The 19,589-nt window shown below is 30.9% G+C and overlaps 2 protein-coding genes across 2 annotated transcripts in view; both read left to right on the top strand.

The window, feature by feature from the left end:
• The first annotated feature begins 3,175 nt into the window (after nucleotides 1-3,175).
• On the top strand, nucleotides 3,176-13,440 carry LOC145305362 (uncharacterized). Its single transcript, XM_080146981.1, has 7 exons — nucleotides 3,176-3,232; nucleotides 3,583-3,634; nucleotides 4,189-4,252; nucleotides 5,693-5,759; nucleotides 6,472-6,546; nucleotides 7,189-7,282; nucleotides 13,372-13,440. The coding sequence occupies exons 1-7, from the start codon at nucleotides 3,192-3,194 to the stop codon at nucleotides 13,438-13,440; spliced, it is 462 nt and encodes a 153-aa protein (XP_080003107.1). The 5' UTR covers nucleotides 3,176-3,191.
• A 2,379-nt stretch (nucleotides 13,441-15,819) lies between these two features.
• LOC145305848 (uncharacterized) overlaps nucleotides 15,820-19,589 on the top strand; it is a 31,246-nt gene continuing 27,476 nt past the window's right edge. Inside the window, exons 1-3 of the mRNA XM_080147670.1 lie at nucleotides 15,820-15,832; nucleotides 16,510-16,617; nucleotides 18,865-18,904. The gene's annotated coding sequence lies outside the window, so the exon portion shown is untranslated. The remainder of the gene's footprint in view (nucleotides 15,833-16,509; nucleotides 16,618-18,864; nucleotides 18,905-19,589) is intronic.

Raw genomic sequence — 19,589 nt, 5'->3', positions numbered from 1 at the left:
GATCTTCCACGGATTAGAGCGCATGTATATCCATCCAATACATTATTTTTATTCACGTAGCTCTTCACATGGGAATCAACAAGGAAAAAATGTGCGCGCCTTTGTTTGTTTACAAGCGAAGCGCGGAGATAGTTAGGAATGCCGCGTAACACACTCATTCTCTGGTGTAAGGAAAAGGGAATTAATGGGTTCGAACTTGCCAGGGAATACAAGAAAATCATTCCAACACAACAAGGATGACAACATTCATAAAAAGCCAGGCTCTAAAACAATTATAGATTTTCTACACTTTCTAAATAGTACCGTCAAGTTACAGTTAAGTTTGAAATCGATAGGACAATTCTAAAATGCCTAAATTAACTCAAAAGATCTAACCGATTCCCTTAAAATTATAAAAATTAAATCAAAATTTCAAGAATAAAATTCAGACTATTCATTATTCTTGTTTTCATTTGTGAAAAAGGTTGAATTTAATACCAGAGATATGTTTGAATAAATGTTTTGAATTCTTACAAATAGAAAAACATATGTAAAACGTCAAATATTTGAAATTTAACGTATTTTTTCATTTAATTTTTTCAATGCGAAGTTTTTCTTCTTGTAAGTTGTTTAAGACTAAGAATAACTTAAAATCCTACTTTCGATTATAGTGCTATAAAAAGTGAGGCCATACTGGCCTACCATTGGTCAATTAAAATATAAACTGACCTGCCTTTGGTAATTTAGTCCGTGTATTGTTCTATTATTGGTCATTAGTATTATAAGACGTCATATAAAGATATATCCATTACGTACGGACAGTCCCTAATTATAAAAGCCACGCTTAAAAAAATGTTAAAAAAATAATAAGAAAATAGGAAAACTTATTTTATTTTAAATTTATGTATCTGATTTAAATATTGCAAAATAGAATGTTCATTTAAAACAGCATTAAAATACATCTTTGTCATATCAATTTTATTTTTGGTCAATTACAATGTATATTGGCTATCATTTGTTATTTTATATGGCATCATTTTTATTAGACAATATATGCTTCTTCAATTATTATTTTTTCTAAAACTAGAATCTTCCTCTGTGCAAGACTTTGCATAAATTGAAGCTGCATCAGTGCATATGCTAAATATATATCTTCAACCAATCCGTGTAACTCTTGAACATTCATAACAACACAAACCATCAATAAGTAGCTTTTGTTGAAATTGAAATTTAATTGCTTTCATGGGTATATATTATGATATTTAAGCTTTAAGCTATGTGAAAATCTATATATTCAAACTTTTCAAATAATTAATAGAGAAGGCTTCTCTACATCTATCTATAATACAAAGTAGAACGATGTCTGTCTGTTTGTTTGTTTGTAGCAAAGGATCTCGCTAACCGCTGAATTGATCGGGTTCTCCTTTACAGGGTAGCCTCTCATAGGTCCCGGGAAGGTTTATAACTATTTTCTTGGGGAGTGGAACACCTCCAACCCCCCATAAAATTGAAAAATACCCCCCCAATTTTTTTTAAAAACTAAAATTAGAATAGTGTGGGGCCCCCAAAAAAAATTGCTCCCCCCAAAATTTATTTTTTAAATTTGTCTTCTAAATCTAAAATATCAAAAAATGGGTTGATCAAACTTCTTGGGGCGAAGCCGCTAGTATTCAATAAAGTACATCTCTTTCTGTTAATATAGGCATGTTATTTTCGGCAAATCGATAACTAGGACTATTAAGTATAAAATTACAAAAAGCATCTCTATAAACAAGTCTTATAATGTAAGTATTCCATATTCTGAAATGGATATATAATCACGGAATAATCCGTGTAACTCTTGTACATTCATAACAACACAAACCTTTAATAAGTAGTTTTTGTTAAATTAAGACTTAATTACTTTCATGGGTATATATTATGATATTTAAGCTTTAAGCTATGTGACAATCTATATATTTAAACTTTTCAAATAATTAAAAGAGAAGGCTTCTCTACATCTATCTATAATACAAAGTAGAACGATGTCTGTCTGTTTGTAGCGAAGGATCTCGCTAACCGCTGAATTGATCGGGTTCTCCTTTACAGGGTAGCTTCTCATAGGTCCCAGGAAGGTTTATAACTATTTTCTTTGGGAGTGGGACACCCCCAACCCCCCTAAAAATTTAAAAATACCCCCCCATTTTTTTTTCTTTCTTTTTAAAACTAAAATCAAAATAGTGTGGTCGACAAACCCCCCCCCCAAAAAAAATCCCCCCCCCCAAAATTCACTTTTAAAAATTTTTCTTTTAAATCTAAAATAACCAAAAATGAGTTGATCAAACCTCTTGGGGCGAAGCCGCTAGTATTCAATAAAGTACAGCTCTTTCTGTTAATATAGGCATGTTATTTTCGGCAAATCGATAACGAGGACGATTAAGCATAAAATTACAAAAAGCATCTCTATAAACAAGTCTTATAATGTAAGTATTCCATCTAAATTAAATTTGAAATGATTTATTTTGTCAAATTGTAAGGACATAAAAACCAATCTTATCTAAAAAGTGCAAACGTTACATGTAAAAAATTAAACTCATAGGAAAGAAAATATTTCTTAACGGATGTTCTTTATTTTGAGCGGTTTGTTAATTATTTGTCTGATCGTTGATTTAGTCATGGAGGAGTCGTCTAATCGAGTTCAAACTTTAAAGATGATTTGTAACATTTCATATATTAATATTACTCAATCATCTTATATTTTAAGAAATAATGCTCAAGGAATTTAAGACCGAATACTACATTTTTGTTTAAATTTTAAAAAATTAACTAAAAATATATAAAAAATAAAACATAGCGCTGTACTTTTCAAGCTACATTGACTTTTTATGATACATATTCTTGACATATATTAAACTCATAAAATATAAAAGCTATGGACAATCAAGTCGAGTCGAGTCTTTAGTCTATTTTTCTATTTTTATAATAGAGACTTTTCTATTTTAAGAGAAATCAGTTATTATGTAAGCTTAACGGATAGCTCTGTTTGGTTTGTTAGAATCATATTATCGATTTTAAATCTTGCACAATGATTCCTGTAGAAAGTATTTTGACAGCATAGCTTTATATGCAATAATTGTCCTTTCATTTTGAAATGTTAAACTAGGGAATCCTAGGACGATTAGAAATACGTGATTCTTACTGTGTTGATTTCAGATCTGCGCATAAATAATGGAATGATTATGAGCCGGGAAATTATTGACACGCGGGGAGACAGGTACGCTATGCACAACCCCAATGACGATATACAAAAATGCCCATTCTGTAGATCAAAATCGTATGTTTAAAAAGTTTGCAACTTTTAGTTTGAGCTAACTAATAAGATAATATAACTAAAAAACTTTGGATACTAGTGTAATTTACAGTCCAATGCCCTCTCTCTCCCTGCTAACTCGTAGAAAAAGTATTTGAATGTCTATCATATAAGATTAATGATTCTACAAAGTCATCGGCGCCTATAATTCAGAACACATATAATCTATAAGTTTACACTACTTTCAAAAGGCTTAATACTTGCGGCAGATCTACAGACCTGGGAATGATACATAAACTTTGTTTTAATTCTAGGGAGCGGAGTGATAGAAGTGAAAAGGGGGCCAGACCTAAACACAGGGGACAGGTAAAAATATACCCAATTTATGCTTAATTAATGTCAATTAGAAAACATTCATGAAAACCTATTCCTAAAAGTCTCGCAAAACATTGAGCCGAATGAGTTTTTAAATTTTAGAAGCTTCACATAGGTCCCATCATGGTTAAATTTTTTGTTTTTTTTAAACATTGTGTTGGTCTTGAGCTATTTTGATTTGTTTAGATAATACGAAACATATCTTTAAAGATCTATTAAATACTTTGCTAAAGTCTAGGTGCTTTAAATTGAATAACCTATTTTATATTCATAGAATTAGAAGAATTGCTTAATGTTATAAAACAGCAGAGATAAGACAATGGACAACAAATGCCCACTGATGACAAATTAAATTGGAGATTAAAATTATTGGTTAAAATATTTAGTAATAGCTGGTTTTAACTAACCAATCAATAATTGATATAAGGACCAATTTAAAAAATCTAATGACTAAGAAAAAACCTTTATAAAACTTCGGGTTCCAGTATTATTTAAAATGTTTCCTTCCTTCAAAAAAAAACAAAGACAAAAATATTAATCTTCAGGTGACATTTACAGAGCAAGAAGAAGCAGCACAGCAGTATGATTCTGATTCTTTTAGTGAGAGAGGTAAGTGTACTGTCTGTACATCTCATGTGATAGGATGTTTCTGTGTTTGTCTGTCTGTAAGTCTCTAGTGATAGGATGTCTTTGTGTTTGTCTATCTGTTAATATGATAGCAAAATAGTATGATTCTGATTCTTATAGTGAGAGAGGTAAGTGTACTATATGTACAGCTCTAGTAATAGAATGTTTCAATGTTTGTCTGTCTGTAAATCTCAAGTAATAGGATCTCTCAGTGTTTGTTTATCTATTAAAATAAGAAGCAAACGAATTTGATTCTGATTCTTATAGTGAGAGAGGTAAGTGTACTGTCTGTACATCTCAAGTAATAGAATGTTTCTGTGTGTGTGTGTGTCTGTTAAGATGATAGCACAACAATATAATTCTGATTCTTATAGTGAGAGAGGTAAGTGTACTGTCTGTACATCTCAAGTAATAGAATGTTTCTGTGTGTGTGTGTGTCTGTTAAGATGATAGCACAACAATATGATTCTGATTCTTATAGTGAGAGAGGTAAGTGTACTGTCTGTACATCTCAAGTAATAGAATGTTTCTGTGTGTGTGTGTGTCTGTTAAGATGATAGCACAACAATATGATTCTGATTCTTATAGTGAGAGAGGTAAGTGTACTGTCTGTACATCTCAAGTATCAGGATGTTTCTGTGTGTGTGTGTGTCTGTTAAGATGATAGCACAACAATATAATTCTGATTCTTATAGTGAGAGAGGTAAGTGTACTGTCTGTACATCTCAAGTAATAGAATGTTTCTGTGTGTGTGTGTGTCTGTTAAGATGATAGCACAACAATATGATTCTGATTCTTATAGTGAGAGAGGTAAGTGTACTGTCTGTACAGCTCTAGTAATAGAATGTTTCAACGTTTGTCTGTCTGTACATCTCTAGTAATAGGATCTCTCAGTGTTTGTTTCTGTATTAAAATTCAAAGCACACAAATATGATTCTGATTCTTATAGTGAGAGGGGTAAGTGTACTGTCTGTACATCTCAAGTAATAGAATGACTCAATGTTTGTCTGTCTGTAAATCTCAAGTAATAGAATCTCTCAGTGTTTGTTTTCTATTAAAATTCAAAACACATCAATATGATTTTGATTCTTATAGTGAGAGAGGTAAGTGTACTGTCTGTACATCTCAATTAATATAATGTCTCTGTGTGTGTTTGTCTGTTAAGATGATAGCAAAATAGTATGATTCTGATTCTTATAATGAAAAAGGTAAGTGTACATCTCTAGTAATAGGATGTCACATGGAATGTCTATCATGAATTTAATCATGTTATATAATTGGCTAATAACAATAAGTTCTAGGTGTTTTATTGTTTTTGTATCTCTGTAGATGAAAGGACAATATTCAGATTTTATTTCAACAAGGCATAAGTTTTCAGAAACACTAATCTTGTTCTATTTTCTTCAGTCTATATTTTTTCAGCAGACAAACGTCGAAGTGAGTATACCCGAAGCGATTCAAAGAGAAGCGACAAACGAGATGATAGGAGGTGATATTTTTTTTTCTCTCAGCGCAGCCATTGCACATACTAAGCAGGGTGTTGTAATTATGTCTGTCTGTTTTAAAATACAATATAAATTTGGAAATTATTCACTTGTCTAAACCGTTTACAAATTTAAAAAAAAAATTACTTAAATAAAATGGAAAGAAGCACAAATGTAATATCTTTTTTTTATTGTGTTTAATATATTAATGTTCTCTTTAGTAGTAAAGAGAAAAGTAACAGGATGTCTGTATTAATAGACATATATGGTTCTCCTTTATAGTGAAGCATCTTATTTGTCCATAGAAAGTATATAACTACCTCAACAAATTCAAAGAATTTGCTCCTGGAAAACATTCCCTCTCGCTATTAAAACACAACTTTTTACTTTTTCTAAAAATTTCAACTAAAAATGAAAAATTATCATATTTCTTTATGAATATACGCAAATGTATTAAAAAAATTAGAATATTCATATGCATTGCCAGTCCCGCCTGCCTGTTAAAATTCCATATTTTATTTTCCATTTCATATCCATGACAGATTTTACATTTATATGCATCGCCAATATCATAGTGGCAAGATGGATGATATCAAACAAGGATGATTGCGTCCAAAAGTAGCAACGTTCTTTGACATAATGTAAGAACAATTTACTTTTAGGGAGTTAGAGAAACTACCCTTTCTCCTGAACTAAACTTAATTTGATATTGTTAAGATCTCGCCATGATGAAAACCGTAGTTCCACCAGAAGCTCGGAGAAATACAGAGACCATAAACAAAATTATTACAGGTATTGTTGATACATTAATCTATCTATCTATCTATCTATCTATCTATCTATCTATCTATCTATCTATCTATCTATCTATCTATCTATCTATCTATCTATCTATCTATCTATCTATCTATCTATCTATCTATCTTTCTATCTATCTATCTATCTATCTATCTATCTATCTATCTATCTATCTATCTATCTATCTATCTATCTATCTATCTATCTATCTATCTATCTATCTATCTATCTATCTATCTATCTATCTATCTATCTATCTATCTATCTATCTATCTATCTATCTATCTATCTATCTATCTATCTATCTATCTATCTATCTATCTATCTATCTATCTATCTATCTATCTATCTATCTATCTATCTATCTATCTATCTATCTATCTATCTATCTATATATCTATCTATCTATATATCTATCTATCTATCTATCTATCTATCTATCTATCTATCTATCTATCTATCTATCTATCTATCTATCTATCTATCTATCTATCTATCTATCTATCTATCTATCTATCTATCTATCTATATATCTATCTATCTATCTATCTATCTATCTATCTATCTATCTATCTATCTATCTATCTATCTATCTATCTATCTAACTATCTATTTATTTATCTATCTATCTATCAGGGATAACGGAGATAGCTCCCAGAGAGAAGGCTATGAGCATAATTCTGAAGACAGAGAAAACAGAACCTCAAACAGAGAAAGAAGAGATAAGGAGGTAGGATTTGAAAATTTTCTGGCGCTTCATGACATGTTTATATAACTTAACCTATACTTTACAGATCTTTAGTGATATGACAATGACAATAAATTGATGTACCTAAAATTGTGATTTTGTACCCCTAACCAATCAATATTTAGTAAAACTTAAAAGCATTCGAACTTTTTAATGCAACTACCGAGATAACTTGTCTATACAACTTTGGGGACAAGTTTAATTTTCAGTCCAATATCAACTCCCTCCCAGGTTTTAGGCCATTGAGGACATTTAAAATTTAAATTATATTTATTATTAATTTTGAAAAATAAGACAGCTAAAAGTAAAATGTATGAGTATTTTTCTTTTATTTTACTTCTGCATTAACATAAAATGTTAATAATTTCAAAGGCGTACGTCTATGTGTCTAGCTTTTTATTTCTTTTCGTGTTTTATTATGAATTCATGTCAGCCAGAAAGGAATAAATACACAACTTTTGTCAGATTCATCAAACTAGAGACGTTAATAATTTCACCTTTTGCTAATATGTCAGGTGCTAGTAATCTACAGTAAAAGTAGGGAATGCCATAAATATGCGCAATTAATTTCCATGCACAGCTGTTTCTACCCTAATATGTTAAAGTAACAGGATCTTGTTTGTTTGTATTTTTAAAAGCGAAGCTTTTCTATAATTAGGGTCGGTCCGTACGTCCGTCCGTTCGTCCGTCCGAGATAGATAGCTTTTATTCGTTAATTTTGGCATGTTAAAATTGAGCTATCGATTTCAAACTTTGCATGATGATTCCTGTAGTATTTAGGTACGATTTAAAAAGCGTAGCAACTCTATAATCATTACCAGAATGTCCGTACGTCCATTTTAAACATGTTGTTTTTTTTACTTTTTTAACAACAAATTTTTATGTGTTCTAATTATTCGTTTGATCTTATTTTTTGTATATTGATTCCTGGGACAACAAATAACAATATTATAAGCGAAGCAACTCTTTAATCAAGTCCTAAAAATGTAAGTATGTCCATAAACATTATCCTGTATCAAGCAGTTTTTCAACAAATTTACTTACAATTTTGCTTTGATTCTTATACTTTTATATTCTGACTATTCAGTTCAGACACTATACAAGTGTTAATGTCCGTTTGTCCTACCGTTTCAGTGCTTCGCTTTTGTGGATGTTGTCATCCTTGTTTTGTTGACGAATGGACCGATCGTTACACACTTTTCAGGAATTTTTTAGGCTTTTTTGAGGGGTGTTGCGACACACCCACTCTTAAAGGTATGGCCGTTGAAAATAAAATATTCCTCTATTAGTTTTTAATGAAAATTAAAGTGGGATTAAAGGCACTAGTATAATTTATTTATGATTTTTAGAAATTGTACTATCTAAGGCCATGCAATCACAGTGTTTTTTTTTCTTACAAACAATAAATATAACAATTCATTTCTTTCTGTTTAAAAACATAATACATTTTATTATCTTTTAGGTTAAATTAACTTTTCAAAAAGTAAATTTATGTCGTATTAGAATGGAGGTAGGGGACATTAGACTGTAAATTAAAATAGTACCCAAAGTAACCAAACTCAATTTCTGATTCGCTGACTTAAAAACTTTGGATACTTTTTATTAACTATTGTAAATCTAAACTTTTTCACCAATAACTTAATCTTTAAAAGGAGTTTGTTAGCTTTGATTTGGAATATAAATCAATTTATCCCTGGAGTAAAAAAGTAACCTTATTTAATGAAAATATTTGTTATATTTCATGTAAGGGTACATTAACATAAAATAATATATTGTACTACAATAACAATTTTCAACAATATATAGTAGAGTAGAGGGTTTGATATTATCATTTTATCAATTTTTTAAAAATTTTTGGTACGTTATCCTATTATATATTCTATCATCCTTATACTAAAGTAACAGGATGTCTGTGTGTCTGTCTGTGTGTCTGTACCGAAGGATTTCGCTAACCGCTGAACCGATCGGGTTCTCCTTAACAGGGTAGCTTCTCATAAGTCCCGGGAAGGTTTATAACTATTTTGGGGGAGGGTACCACCACCCTCCCAAGAGAAATGACAAAAAAATCAAAAAATTTTCAAATTTAGAGGAGACTTCAACGTCAAATAAGGTGGTATCGTACATAAAAAATTAACTTTAACAAACAACAACATTTAAAGTGCCACTAGAGGCCTCTAGGGGCGTAGCCGCTAGTATTATATAAAGTAGTAAGCGTATTTGGTCTGTCCCGAAGGATCCCGCTAACCGCTGAACCGATATTGTTCTCCTTTACAGTGAAGCTTCTTATTGGTCCTGGGAAGGTTTTAAACTATTTTAGGTGAGGGTGTTTTCACCCCCTCCCCCCCCAAAAAAAATATTTTTTTACTCTTTTGAAATTTAAATTTAAATGGGATGATGTCAACTTTTCCCCCTCCAACCTTAGAGGCTTCTAGGGGCGTAGCCGCTAGTGTAAACAAATGTTATTAACAAAATTCTTATAAGAAATTTAAGATAAACTTTAAAATAATGATGTCAGTTACTTTAATATGTAAAAGTATTTTTTTTCGATTTTAACCATTCAAAAAATTTTATATTTTCGATTTTTAATTTATTTTCATTTTTATCAAGCAAACTGAGTAAAGATAATGTAGAAATTAAAGTAGCTGGATAAACTGTCTCAAAATCCAGCCTTGTGACGTCATAAAAATAAGGGACATGAGAGGAGAAGTGAGAAAAGAAACTCATAAAAAAAGATGGACAATCCCTCATTTTTATGACGCCACAAGGCTGGTATTTTTAAAACACTTTGTCCTGCTACAAATAAAATTTTTTTTTCTTTTTTTTGAATTCTCCTAATACATAATGTACAGAATTTCAATTAACTTTTAATATGCTGTACAAAAATACCTGAACCTTCCTAGTATTTCATTTTAATAATAATATGATCTATAGGTTCAAAACTGCAATTTTACATTCTTTGTAGTCATATCAAATTAGTTTACTATTTTTTTATTATCATTTTCTTTAAATTGGAATTATCTGTATCTGCCTTTATATAAATACCCAAGAACCGCCAATTAAACTTATCTATAAATTTAACTTTTTGCACCCTATAAATTTATCTATTTCTTTTTCTACCTATCTAACTATCTCTTAACCTATCTAACAATCTCTGGTTATCTTTCTAACTACTTATCAATCTACCTAAGTCTATCTATTCACATCACCATTTATCATTATATGTATCAATCCGTCCATCTACCTACCTATCCATCTATTACATATTAAGCTACATACTTTTCCATCTTCCTATTTATTAATCTATGTAGAAGTTAAGTAAATAAAATAACAACCCTAGGATGACAATCTATTTGGTGTCATAATATTTTCCTTCATTTGCTCAAATGGATCCATTTTTTGTTGTAAAATATCACACAAAGTTACATTTTTGTTTAACACAAATATCTTAATAAATATTATATTAGAAAAAAAATAGTATGGCCATTAAAAACCGTAAACAGCAAAGTTTTTAATGAAGCTGGGTAGGATGCTGTCTAAAATGGTGCAAAAAATGGGGACAAATTTCAAATTGTTTTGGCGTGTGACGTCATACCCCCATCTCTTTTCTAGGGGGTTTCTTTCCTCTTTCCCTTTTCTTTCCCCTCACTTGTGACGTAAATAAACAGCCCCATCAAATCAATTTGAAATTTGTCCCCATTTTTTGCACCATTTTAGACAGCATCCTGGGCAGGATTTATGCCTTTTGACATTAAGCGAAGACATAGTAATATAAATATTACATAATTCTTTGATGAAAACCTCCACAGATATTATGGAAAACAAACACTCCGCAAATTTTCCTTTACCTATAAGAAGCTTCATTATAAAAGGGGAACCGTATCGGAACAGCAGTAATTTAAATCTTAAGTTACACCTATACAGATAGAAGACATCCTTATTTTTAAATAAATTTGTATTGAATTGTTTTAAATCACCCAGAAATTTATATTTACTAAATTATTTTCTCGTATTCATTCGAAAACGGTGGATTAGAACCGGTTCTAATCAATACGAAAAAAATGTCGAGCATCGTATTATATCCAGTTTTCTACGAATATAAAAATGTACAATCATAAGATTAAAACCAGTTTTTTTAGCTCGGGGCTAAAAAACTGGATTTAATCTTATACTTGTACACTTTATATCCGCGGAAAGCTGTTTATAATACGATGCGCGGAATAACTTTTATTACTCTACTCATTTTTAATGTTATTTTACCCAACTATTAAAAGCTACAACTTGCATTATTTTCAGGGTTATAGCGAATGATAACAAACATTTTCTAATACATTTAGAATACCTTGTTGATAATTATACAAATTTAAAGATTGTAACAGTCCATATGAACTGGGACTGCGAACACTAATCGTTAAAATGTATCAGCGGCAGCTGCAGAAAGTATTTTAAACATCTGACTCTGAGGAAAAAATATGATCTATAAACTTGTTGACAGAAACGAATTGTATTGTAATGGCTGGCAGCTGCGAGATGTGCAAAACTATGCGGACGTTAAAACCTTTTTAAAATAATCATCGATTTTAATCATTTTCAATATGTCTGCAAATCCGTTTAAAATTTGTTGAATGAGAACCCGTTCTGAACTCTACTGAAAAGTCATGTATCATCATATCGTATTATAGACAATTTTACGCAAATAATAATTGTAAATCATAAAGTTAATGATTGTTTTGTAAGCCCTTGCATTTTTTTCCTCTCGGGCCAAAATAGAGAATTAATCTTTTTACTATCCACAGAGGGCTGCCTATAATACGATACAAAAAAATAACTATTACTAATCTCTGAATCTCTTTTTTTATTGAATTTAGAGCAGCTAGACTTTTACAATGCATTTGATATATATTACATACGACTTTTGGTAATGGATGCATTACCACGACGCATGTTTAATGTAGCTAGTGGATGCGACCCTAGCATCGAGGGGCTCTGTAGTTGAATTTAGATAAAAGTAAAAAAATAGCCTAAAACCATCTAGGTCCTTTGTTAAGCTTCTCTGAAATGGCGAACAAAATATACATTTTATTCTTATAGTATATACGCAAATATCTATTGATTTACCTGTGATCTTTTTATATTACTTGCGAATACGTCCCTAGCATCTAGGGGCTCTGTAATTGTAGGGATAAAGAGAGAGCTAGAAAAAACAGCGTTAAACCATTTCAAGTCAACTCTGAAAATAAAATAGCCTAAAACCGAAGACGAAGTAAATCCCTCAATGACGTCATAAAAACGAGGGATAAGAAGAGGAGGAGTGGAAAAGAAAAACCCCTAAAAAAGAGATGGATAATCCCTCGTTTTTATGACGTAACATGCTGATTTTTAAGGACTTTCTTCGTCTTTCTAAAACTACAATAGGACCAATTTGAAGCTTACCTAAAATATAGAACCCAATTGGCATTGTAGCGATTGAGCTATATCAACCCCCAGCAAAAAATCTTCTTTACTTAAGAATTATCTAAATATCTTTTTTAAAGGCGAAACTTTTCTATAATTAGGGTCAGTCGGTCCGTCCGTAACGCATAGCTTTTTTCGTTAATTTAGGCATGTTAGAATTGCCCTATCGATTTCAAACTTTGCACGATGATTCCTGTAGTACTTAGGTACGATTTAGAAAGCGTAGAAACTCTATAATCATTACCAGAATGTCCGTACGTCCATTTTAAACATGTTGATTTTTGATTTTTTTACAGCAATTGTTGTTTATGAGATATTAATAGATTGATCTGATTTTTGGAGTACTGATTCCTATTACAATAAGGTACAATATCATAAGCGAGGCATATCTACAAACAAGTCCTAAAAATGGCTGTATGTCATTAAACAGAATTCTCCATTTAAAAAGTTTTGCAACAAATTTACATATAATTTTGTCAAAACTTATATATTTATATTTTGTATTTTAAGTTCCAACACTCTATAAGATTTAATGATCGTCTGTCATACCAATTCAGAGCTTCGTTTTTATGGATGTTGTCATCCTTGTGTTTCTATTATGAATATTTCTATTTCTGTAGGAGTCCAACCATCGTGGGTCTAGGGAGGAGCACGATGGAAGATCTTCAGGAAATAAGTTGTTTTTGTAAAGTATCATCAACGTTATTCAAAACATTTCTACTTTACATTTTACAATTAAAAATGTTTTTTCCTCTGCGCTATGCCTGGTTATTTTCACCCTAGTTTGTTTAAATAACAACTTTAATTATGCTCGTTTAATATTAGAGTTAACTCTTTGATATTTATAAGTTCCATTTAAGGGAAGCTCTCTGATAAATTGGAAAAAGGATGAACAAATCTTCATAAAGTAGACTTTCAATGCTTTAAAATATCACAGGACGTGCAATAATTAAAAATGATAGTACATTCTGTAGAAACATTTAACCCCCAATTATAAAAAAAAACTTTGCAAAAAAACTGAATTTTGCACAAACAGGCCGACATCGTAGCTCTAAAAGTAGCAGGGAAGACGGAGAAAGCAACGGGACTCGCTCGTCGTCAAGACGGGAGGAGGGGGAAGCTCCCCGGGAAAGTAATGGGACCAGCAGGTCATCCAGAGGCTCCAGAGATTATGAAAAAGAATCATCCAGGTGAACTCCAGTGTTAGGTTATGTCGGCTTTAGCTAATGTGAGCAAAACTTCCAGTTTGAAATAAATTAAACGAATTTTAAGGTGAAAATGAATAATAAATAATATGATTAAATGAAAATTACTTCTCCTAACCAGATATTTCATCCCCCCCCTCCACCTCTTAAAAAAAGCCTAGACGTCCTTCTCATTAATCATAATAATTATCCATCCCCCCCAAAAAAGAACAAAATTAAAATCTCGGACGTTCTTACCATGAATCATAATAATTATGTATCATCCCGGGGATCACGTGACCAGGAATCATTTTTCAGTTCATGTGATCATTAGTAAAAAACTATCTATCTTTTAATTACAGGTCATCCCGGGGATCACGAGACTAAGAATCATATTTCAGATCATGTGATAATGAGTCATATTAATTATATATATATCTATTACAGGTCATCCCGGGGATCACGTGACCAAGAATCATATTCCAGATCACGTGATCACGACTCGTTCGGCAGCAGCAGGGGGTCTAGAGAGGATAAAGATAACAGGTTATTTAGTATTGTGTAGTACAAGGTCTGTCAGTCTGTCTGTCCGTTTACTCTATTAAGTTAGCAAAAAAGTAAAAATATATATTTTTCGTCATGTGTGGTAAAATGCTTGTTTTTTATTTGTTTATATATTTGATATTTTTATATCCTACTTTTCTAATATTTCTTGGTTTTTTTCCTTTAAATAAATCAAACATGATTAGTCAGGATCAAAACGTAACTTACAAAAAATATAGTGAATATAATACAGTTAGAAAAGGGAAAATTGCTTTGTTCTCAAATCGATCTCGAAATTGCTTTAATACAGGATGCATGTAAAATCATACTTTTATTTTATGACATAATTTTTTTTATCATAAAATTGTTTTTTCCAAGGAATCACAATACATAATTTAAGGTAATAGTAACAAAGAAGCTAAAAAATCAAGCAAAGGTTGTTACCAATTTGCCTGTTCTAAATTGCCTAATCTTAGCTATTTGTTACAAACAGACGTATGGACCTAGCCTAGATGTAGAAAAGCGCTGCTTTTAAAAATATTGAGTCCCATATAAACCTTTTTATATCCTAAGAATTTAATCAGAAGAAAATTGAAATGTTTTATGTTCCATTCAGACGAAAAATTTGGCCCATGATCAAAAAGATTTTAGGAAAACTGCTTAACAGCCAATTTTATACAATTTTACGCCTAGTTACTCCTTTTTCATACATTTTTAATACTTCAAATAAATTTTATTACTGAACAAAAAAGCAAAGCTTTTCTGGTAATATGGAAATTATGTTTGGTTATTATGTTATTAGTAGCGAAGCTCTTATTTAATTCACGTTGTCTGTTCTTTCGTTAATAACGCTATGGGAGACTTTTGTTTTTTTTTATTAAGATTCTATATAACTAGCGGCTGTGAACCTCGCATCTAAAGACTTTGAATTGGAATAAAAAGAAGGGGGGCTGAAAAAGCAAAAAAACTATCCCTTGACATTAACAATAAAAAACTAATAAAACTATCCCGACACAAATCCTTAAAACAATCCTGTAAAGAGAAGCGTTGATTGAGGCATTGTAAATTTAAGGGAATGTACTGAGACAGCATAAAGTGGCAAAAAATGACGTCATTTTTGGTGCCACTTTACGCTATCTCGAATGTACTTATTACATAAAACTTATGTGAAATGATTTTTATATTTTTAACATTAATTTACTTTAGCCAGTTTGTTGGGATTTATTTATTAATATTATTTTATAGGGACGAGAGATACAGGGATGAACCAAGGGACCATAGAGATGATAGACACAGGTACAAACATAGATAGATATATAGATGGACACAGAGACTATAGAGATGATAGACACAGGTACAAACATAGATGAACATAGATAAATATAGACATGGACACAGGTACTATAGAGTTGATAGACTCAGGTGCAAACATAGATAGATATGTAGATGGATTCAGGAACTATGGAGATGATAGACACAGGTACAAATATAGAGGACATAGACAGATATAGAAATGAACACAGAGACCATAAAGATGATAGACACAGGTACAAACATAGAGGACATAGATAGATATGGAGATGGATTCAGGAACTATAGAGATGATAGACATATGTACAAATATAGATGGACATAAATAGATATAAAGAACCATTAAAGAACAAAGAACCATTCTTTGACCTAAGCTATGCTTAACCTAAATTTAATAACATTTTCATTTCATTATTTAGACAAAAAAAACCGTACTATTTTATATAATATCATGGGCTACGCCTCGATAGGCCTCTAGGGGCACTTGAATGGGGGGAGGGAGTTGAATTTGATAACCTTTTTTTTGGAGGGGGGGTGGCTGACGCCCCCTCATTTTTAATTTTAGTTAAAAACCTTTCCAGGATCTATGAGAAGCTACCCTGTACAGGAGAACCCGATCGGTTCAGTGGTTAGCGAGATCCTTCGGTACAGACAAACAGACAGACAGACAAACAGACAGACATCCTGTTACTTTATTATAAGGATTATTTACGTATCTAGGGAGAAGTTACGCCATGGTGGCAGGTCCAAGTCCTCCAGGGACGTCATAGGGGATGATGGTAATGACCAAATAGTGGATAAACGAGAAGGCAAAGAAAATATCGACAAGTAAGTTTATAAAAGTAATTAAACAATCATTCAAGCGAAGCTAAACCAATCTTGTCATGGGGAAAATTGACATTTTAAAGAGCTAAGCCTTTATTTAAAAATATCCGCTATTTGTGTATCGTAATTTAAACAAGGATGATAACATCCATAACAGCGAAACTCTAAAATCAGATGATAGGAGGAACGAACACTAACACTTGTGAAGTGTCAGAATACATACGTCTAAACAAAACTAATATGTTGCAAAAATTTGTCACATAAATCATTTGGAATCACTATGACTTGTTGTTCTAGGAATTACCGTAAATATTTAAAAGAAATCTATGCGTTTGAAATTGACGTACTGCCTTATCAATTCAAACGATTAAATTTTCATGATCAGGGCTATCCGTTACTGGCGTGAGAACATACAGTAATTTACTAAATTTATAAAAGCTATGCCTTCAATGACCTCTTTCAAAGCATTTCTTAATCAAGACTTAATTAAATTTAATAATTTTTTTCAATGATTATAACAAATACGATTTCATAAGCGTTCATTTTACAAAGAAAGAACTGAAAATTTAATAGATTAAATTTTTTTAACAAGGAAGACAAAATGCAAAAAAGCAAAACTAAATTAATCAGACGTTCAGACCAAGAGTAACAACGCATTTAATATACACCATCATTTGAAGTCTGATCGAAAAGAACGAGCTAACAAAGTTCAAAGTTTTGATTCAACGGGGTTCAACAAAATAGAATTTTCAATAATTACTCAACATAATTCAAAAAGTAAAGTGTCAAATTGAAGATCTTACTATTTTTGTTCATAATGGCAATTTTCTTCTTTTTTGTTGCGTTTTAGTACCTTAAAACCAACATATTTAAAAAAACTTAAATTACTTCAAAATAAGAGGTCTACAGGAAAACCGATTGTATATCTAAATTGTATGGATCATTTTATCTACTACTTACCAAAAGCACCGACTAGCTATCTTAGCTAAAAAATTAACAAGAGTTAGGACACGTTCTTTAGTATAAATTTATACAAAATGTATTTAAAATAATATTCATCTTGAGGTTATATATGCGAAGTGGGAGAAGGAGAGTGCAGAAAAATAGCCCAAATATCCCTGTGACTTAAATTAAAATACCATCCTGAGACCAATGTAAAGCTTCCCTGAAAGAGAATTGGTTCAGTGGTTAGCGCGATTTAGACGGACAAACATAAAGCCTTATTAGTTTATATTCTAGATCAAAATTTTTGTTTTAGATAAAATTAAACTAAGCTTAAAGACTCAATTAAAAAGTTTTTCAAATTTATTTTATGAAAAATTAAAGAAAAATAAAAAAAATAAACTTAATTTAAACTGTGCAAAAACTTACTAATCTTCTTCATCAGGGATTTTAAGTGAAAAGACAATGGGAGATAAATTAATATACAAATCTCTATTTATGAAATTAAAATTATTACAATTATTGGTGGAAAAGTTTAGACATTCCTTGTGTGTAAAGACCTATCAATATATGTGTCCATATTTTTGAAAGTCAACGATTGAGAGAACGTGTTTATTAAACTTTGGGTACCAGTATAATTTAATGTCTAATGTTCCCTTCCTCCAGGCAGTGTTCAGTTCATAATAAGATATAGGAATTTTAAATATTTTTAAATCTTTTAACCAAAAGTTAGGTTTTTTAAAAGCATAGCTTTTCTATAATTATGGTCTTTTCATATCGTTTCAAAAGATTGCATGATGATTCCTTGAACAGTTAGGTATACTTTAGACAGCGTACAAATCTATAATCGTTATCAGAATGTTCATACATCCATTTATAACAAATATGTTGATTTTTACTTTTTTTGACAACAATATTTCAAGTGTTGTAATTATCCTGTTCATCTAATTTTTGCTGATTCCTAGGACAACAAAGTACAATATTATAAGTGAATCATCTTTATAATCAAGTCCTAAAAATGTAAGTATGTCCTTATCAGTATCCTGTATTTGATTAATTTTGCAAAAAATATACTTAAAATTTTGTTTATACTTTTACATTTATATTCTGCTTATTCAGTTCTGACAGTCTGAGTCTACAAGTGTTAATGTTATTTTGTGCTTTTTTTTATTTCAGAGCTTCGCTTTTATGGATGTCATCATCCTTGTTATATCATTAATTTTAGATAAATCTTTTAAAGAAAACATCTTTTTGTTGAATAATTTTACTTTTATTTTGAAAATTTAAACTTTTTTATTTTAATTTTAGGAATAATGAACAATACAATGACTCCACACAAAATTATCAGGAAAATATTTTTATGAAATAATTTCATAGTAACAGTATATCTGTAGATTAAGATCTCACTAACCGACATGGTTCTCCTTTGCAGTAAAGCTAGGTCCAGGGAAGGTTTATAACTATTTTGGTAGAGGGGCCCTTCGCCTCTTCCTTAGAAAAATCACACCCCTACACCTCACCCCCCCCCCCAAGTTTTTCCTCTTCTTATTGAAACTAAAAGTAGAGAACTACTTATCACAAACCCCCCCCCTCCCAACTTTACCTAAAGTTACTTAGATGTCTTTTTTTATGCGTAGCTGCGTTTAATTTTTTTTAAACAAGGATTTTCATGTAAAATAGTAGCGAATATTTTAAACATTAGGTTTAATATGCGGACTTACTATAGAATCAGTGATGTAAGACATTGAATAACAAATTGATGTACAACCCCAATTACAATAAACATCATTAATTATTTTTGAAAGAATCCCCTCAGATATTCTTTTTTTTCAATTATAAACAATGTTTAAGTGTTTTACATCATTCTAAGTCTAGGGACGTAGCCTTATGTAGTAATAATATGTATTGTATAATGAAAATAACTTTTCTTTTCTTATTCTTTACAATTTCTGACCTTATATCTTATCAGTCAGAGAGATGTATTAAGAAACAAGGATGACAACATTCATAAGTAGCAAAGCACAAATAAACAT

Source organism: Acartia tonsa, chromosome 14 (genome assembly GCF_053477335.1).
Source record: "Acartia tonsa isolate MP-2025a chromosome 14, ASM5347733v1, whole genome shotgun sequence".
Taxonomy (NCBI): domain Eukaryota; kingdom Metazoa; phylum Arthropoda; class Copepoda; order Calanoida; family Acartiidae; genus Acartia; species Acartia tonsa.
The sequence above is the reverse complement of the archived record's forward strand: the minus strand, read 5'-3'. Positions and strand labels throughout refer to the sequence as shown.

Coding starts and splice junctions, on each gene's coding strand:
- LOC145305362 (XM_080146981.1), top strand. CDS start 3,192: ATGATTATGAGCCGGGAAATTATTGACACGCGGGGAGACAG. Junction 3,233..3,582: donor ATTGACACGCGGGGAGACAG/GTACGCTATGCA, acceptor TTTTAATTCTAG/GGAGCGGAGTGATAGAAGTG. Junction 5,760..6,471: donor GACAAACGAGATGATAGGAG/GTGATATTTTTT, acceptor GATATTGTTAAG/ATCTCGCCATGATGAAAACC.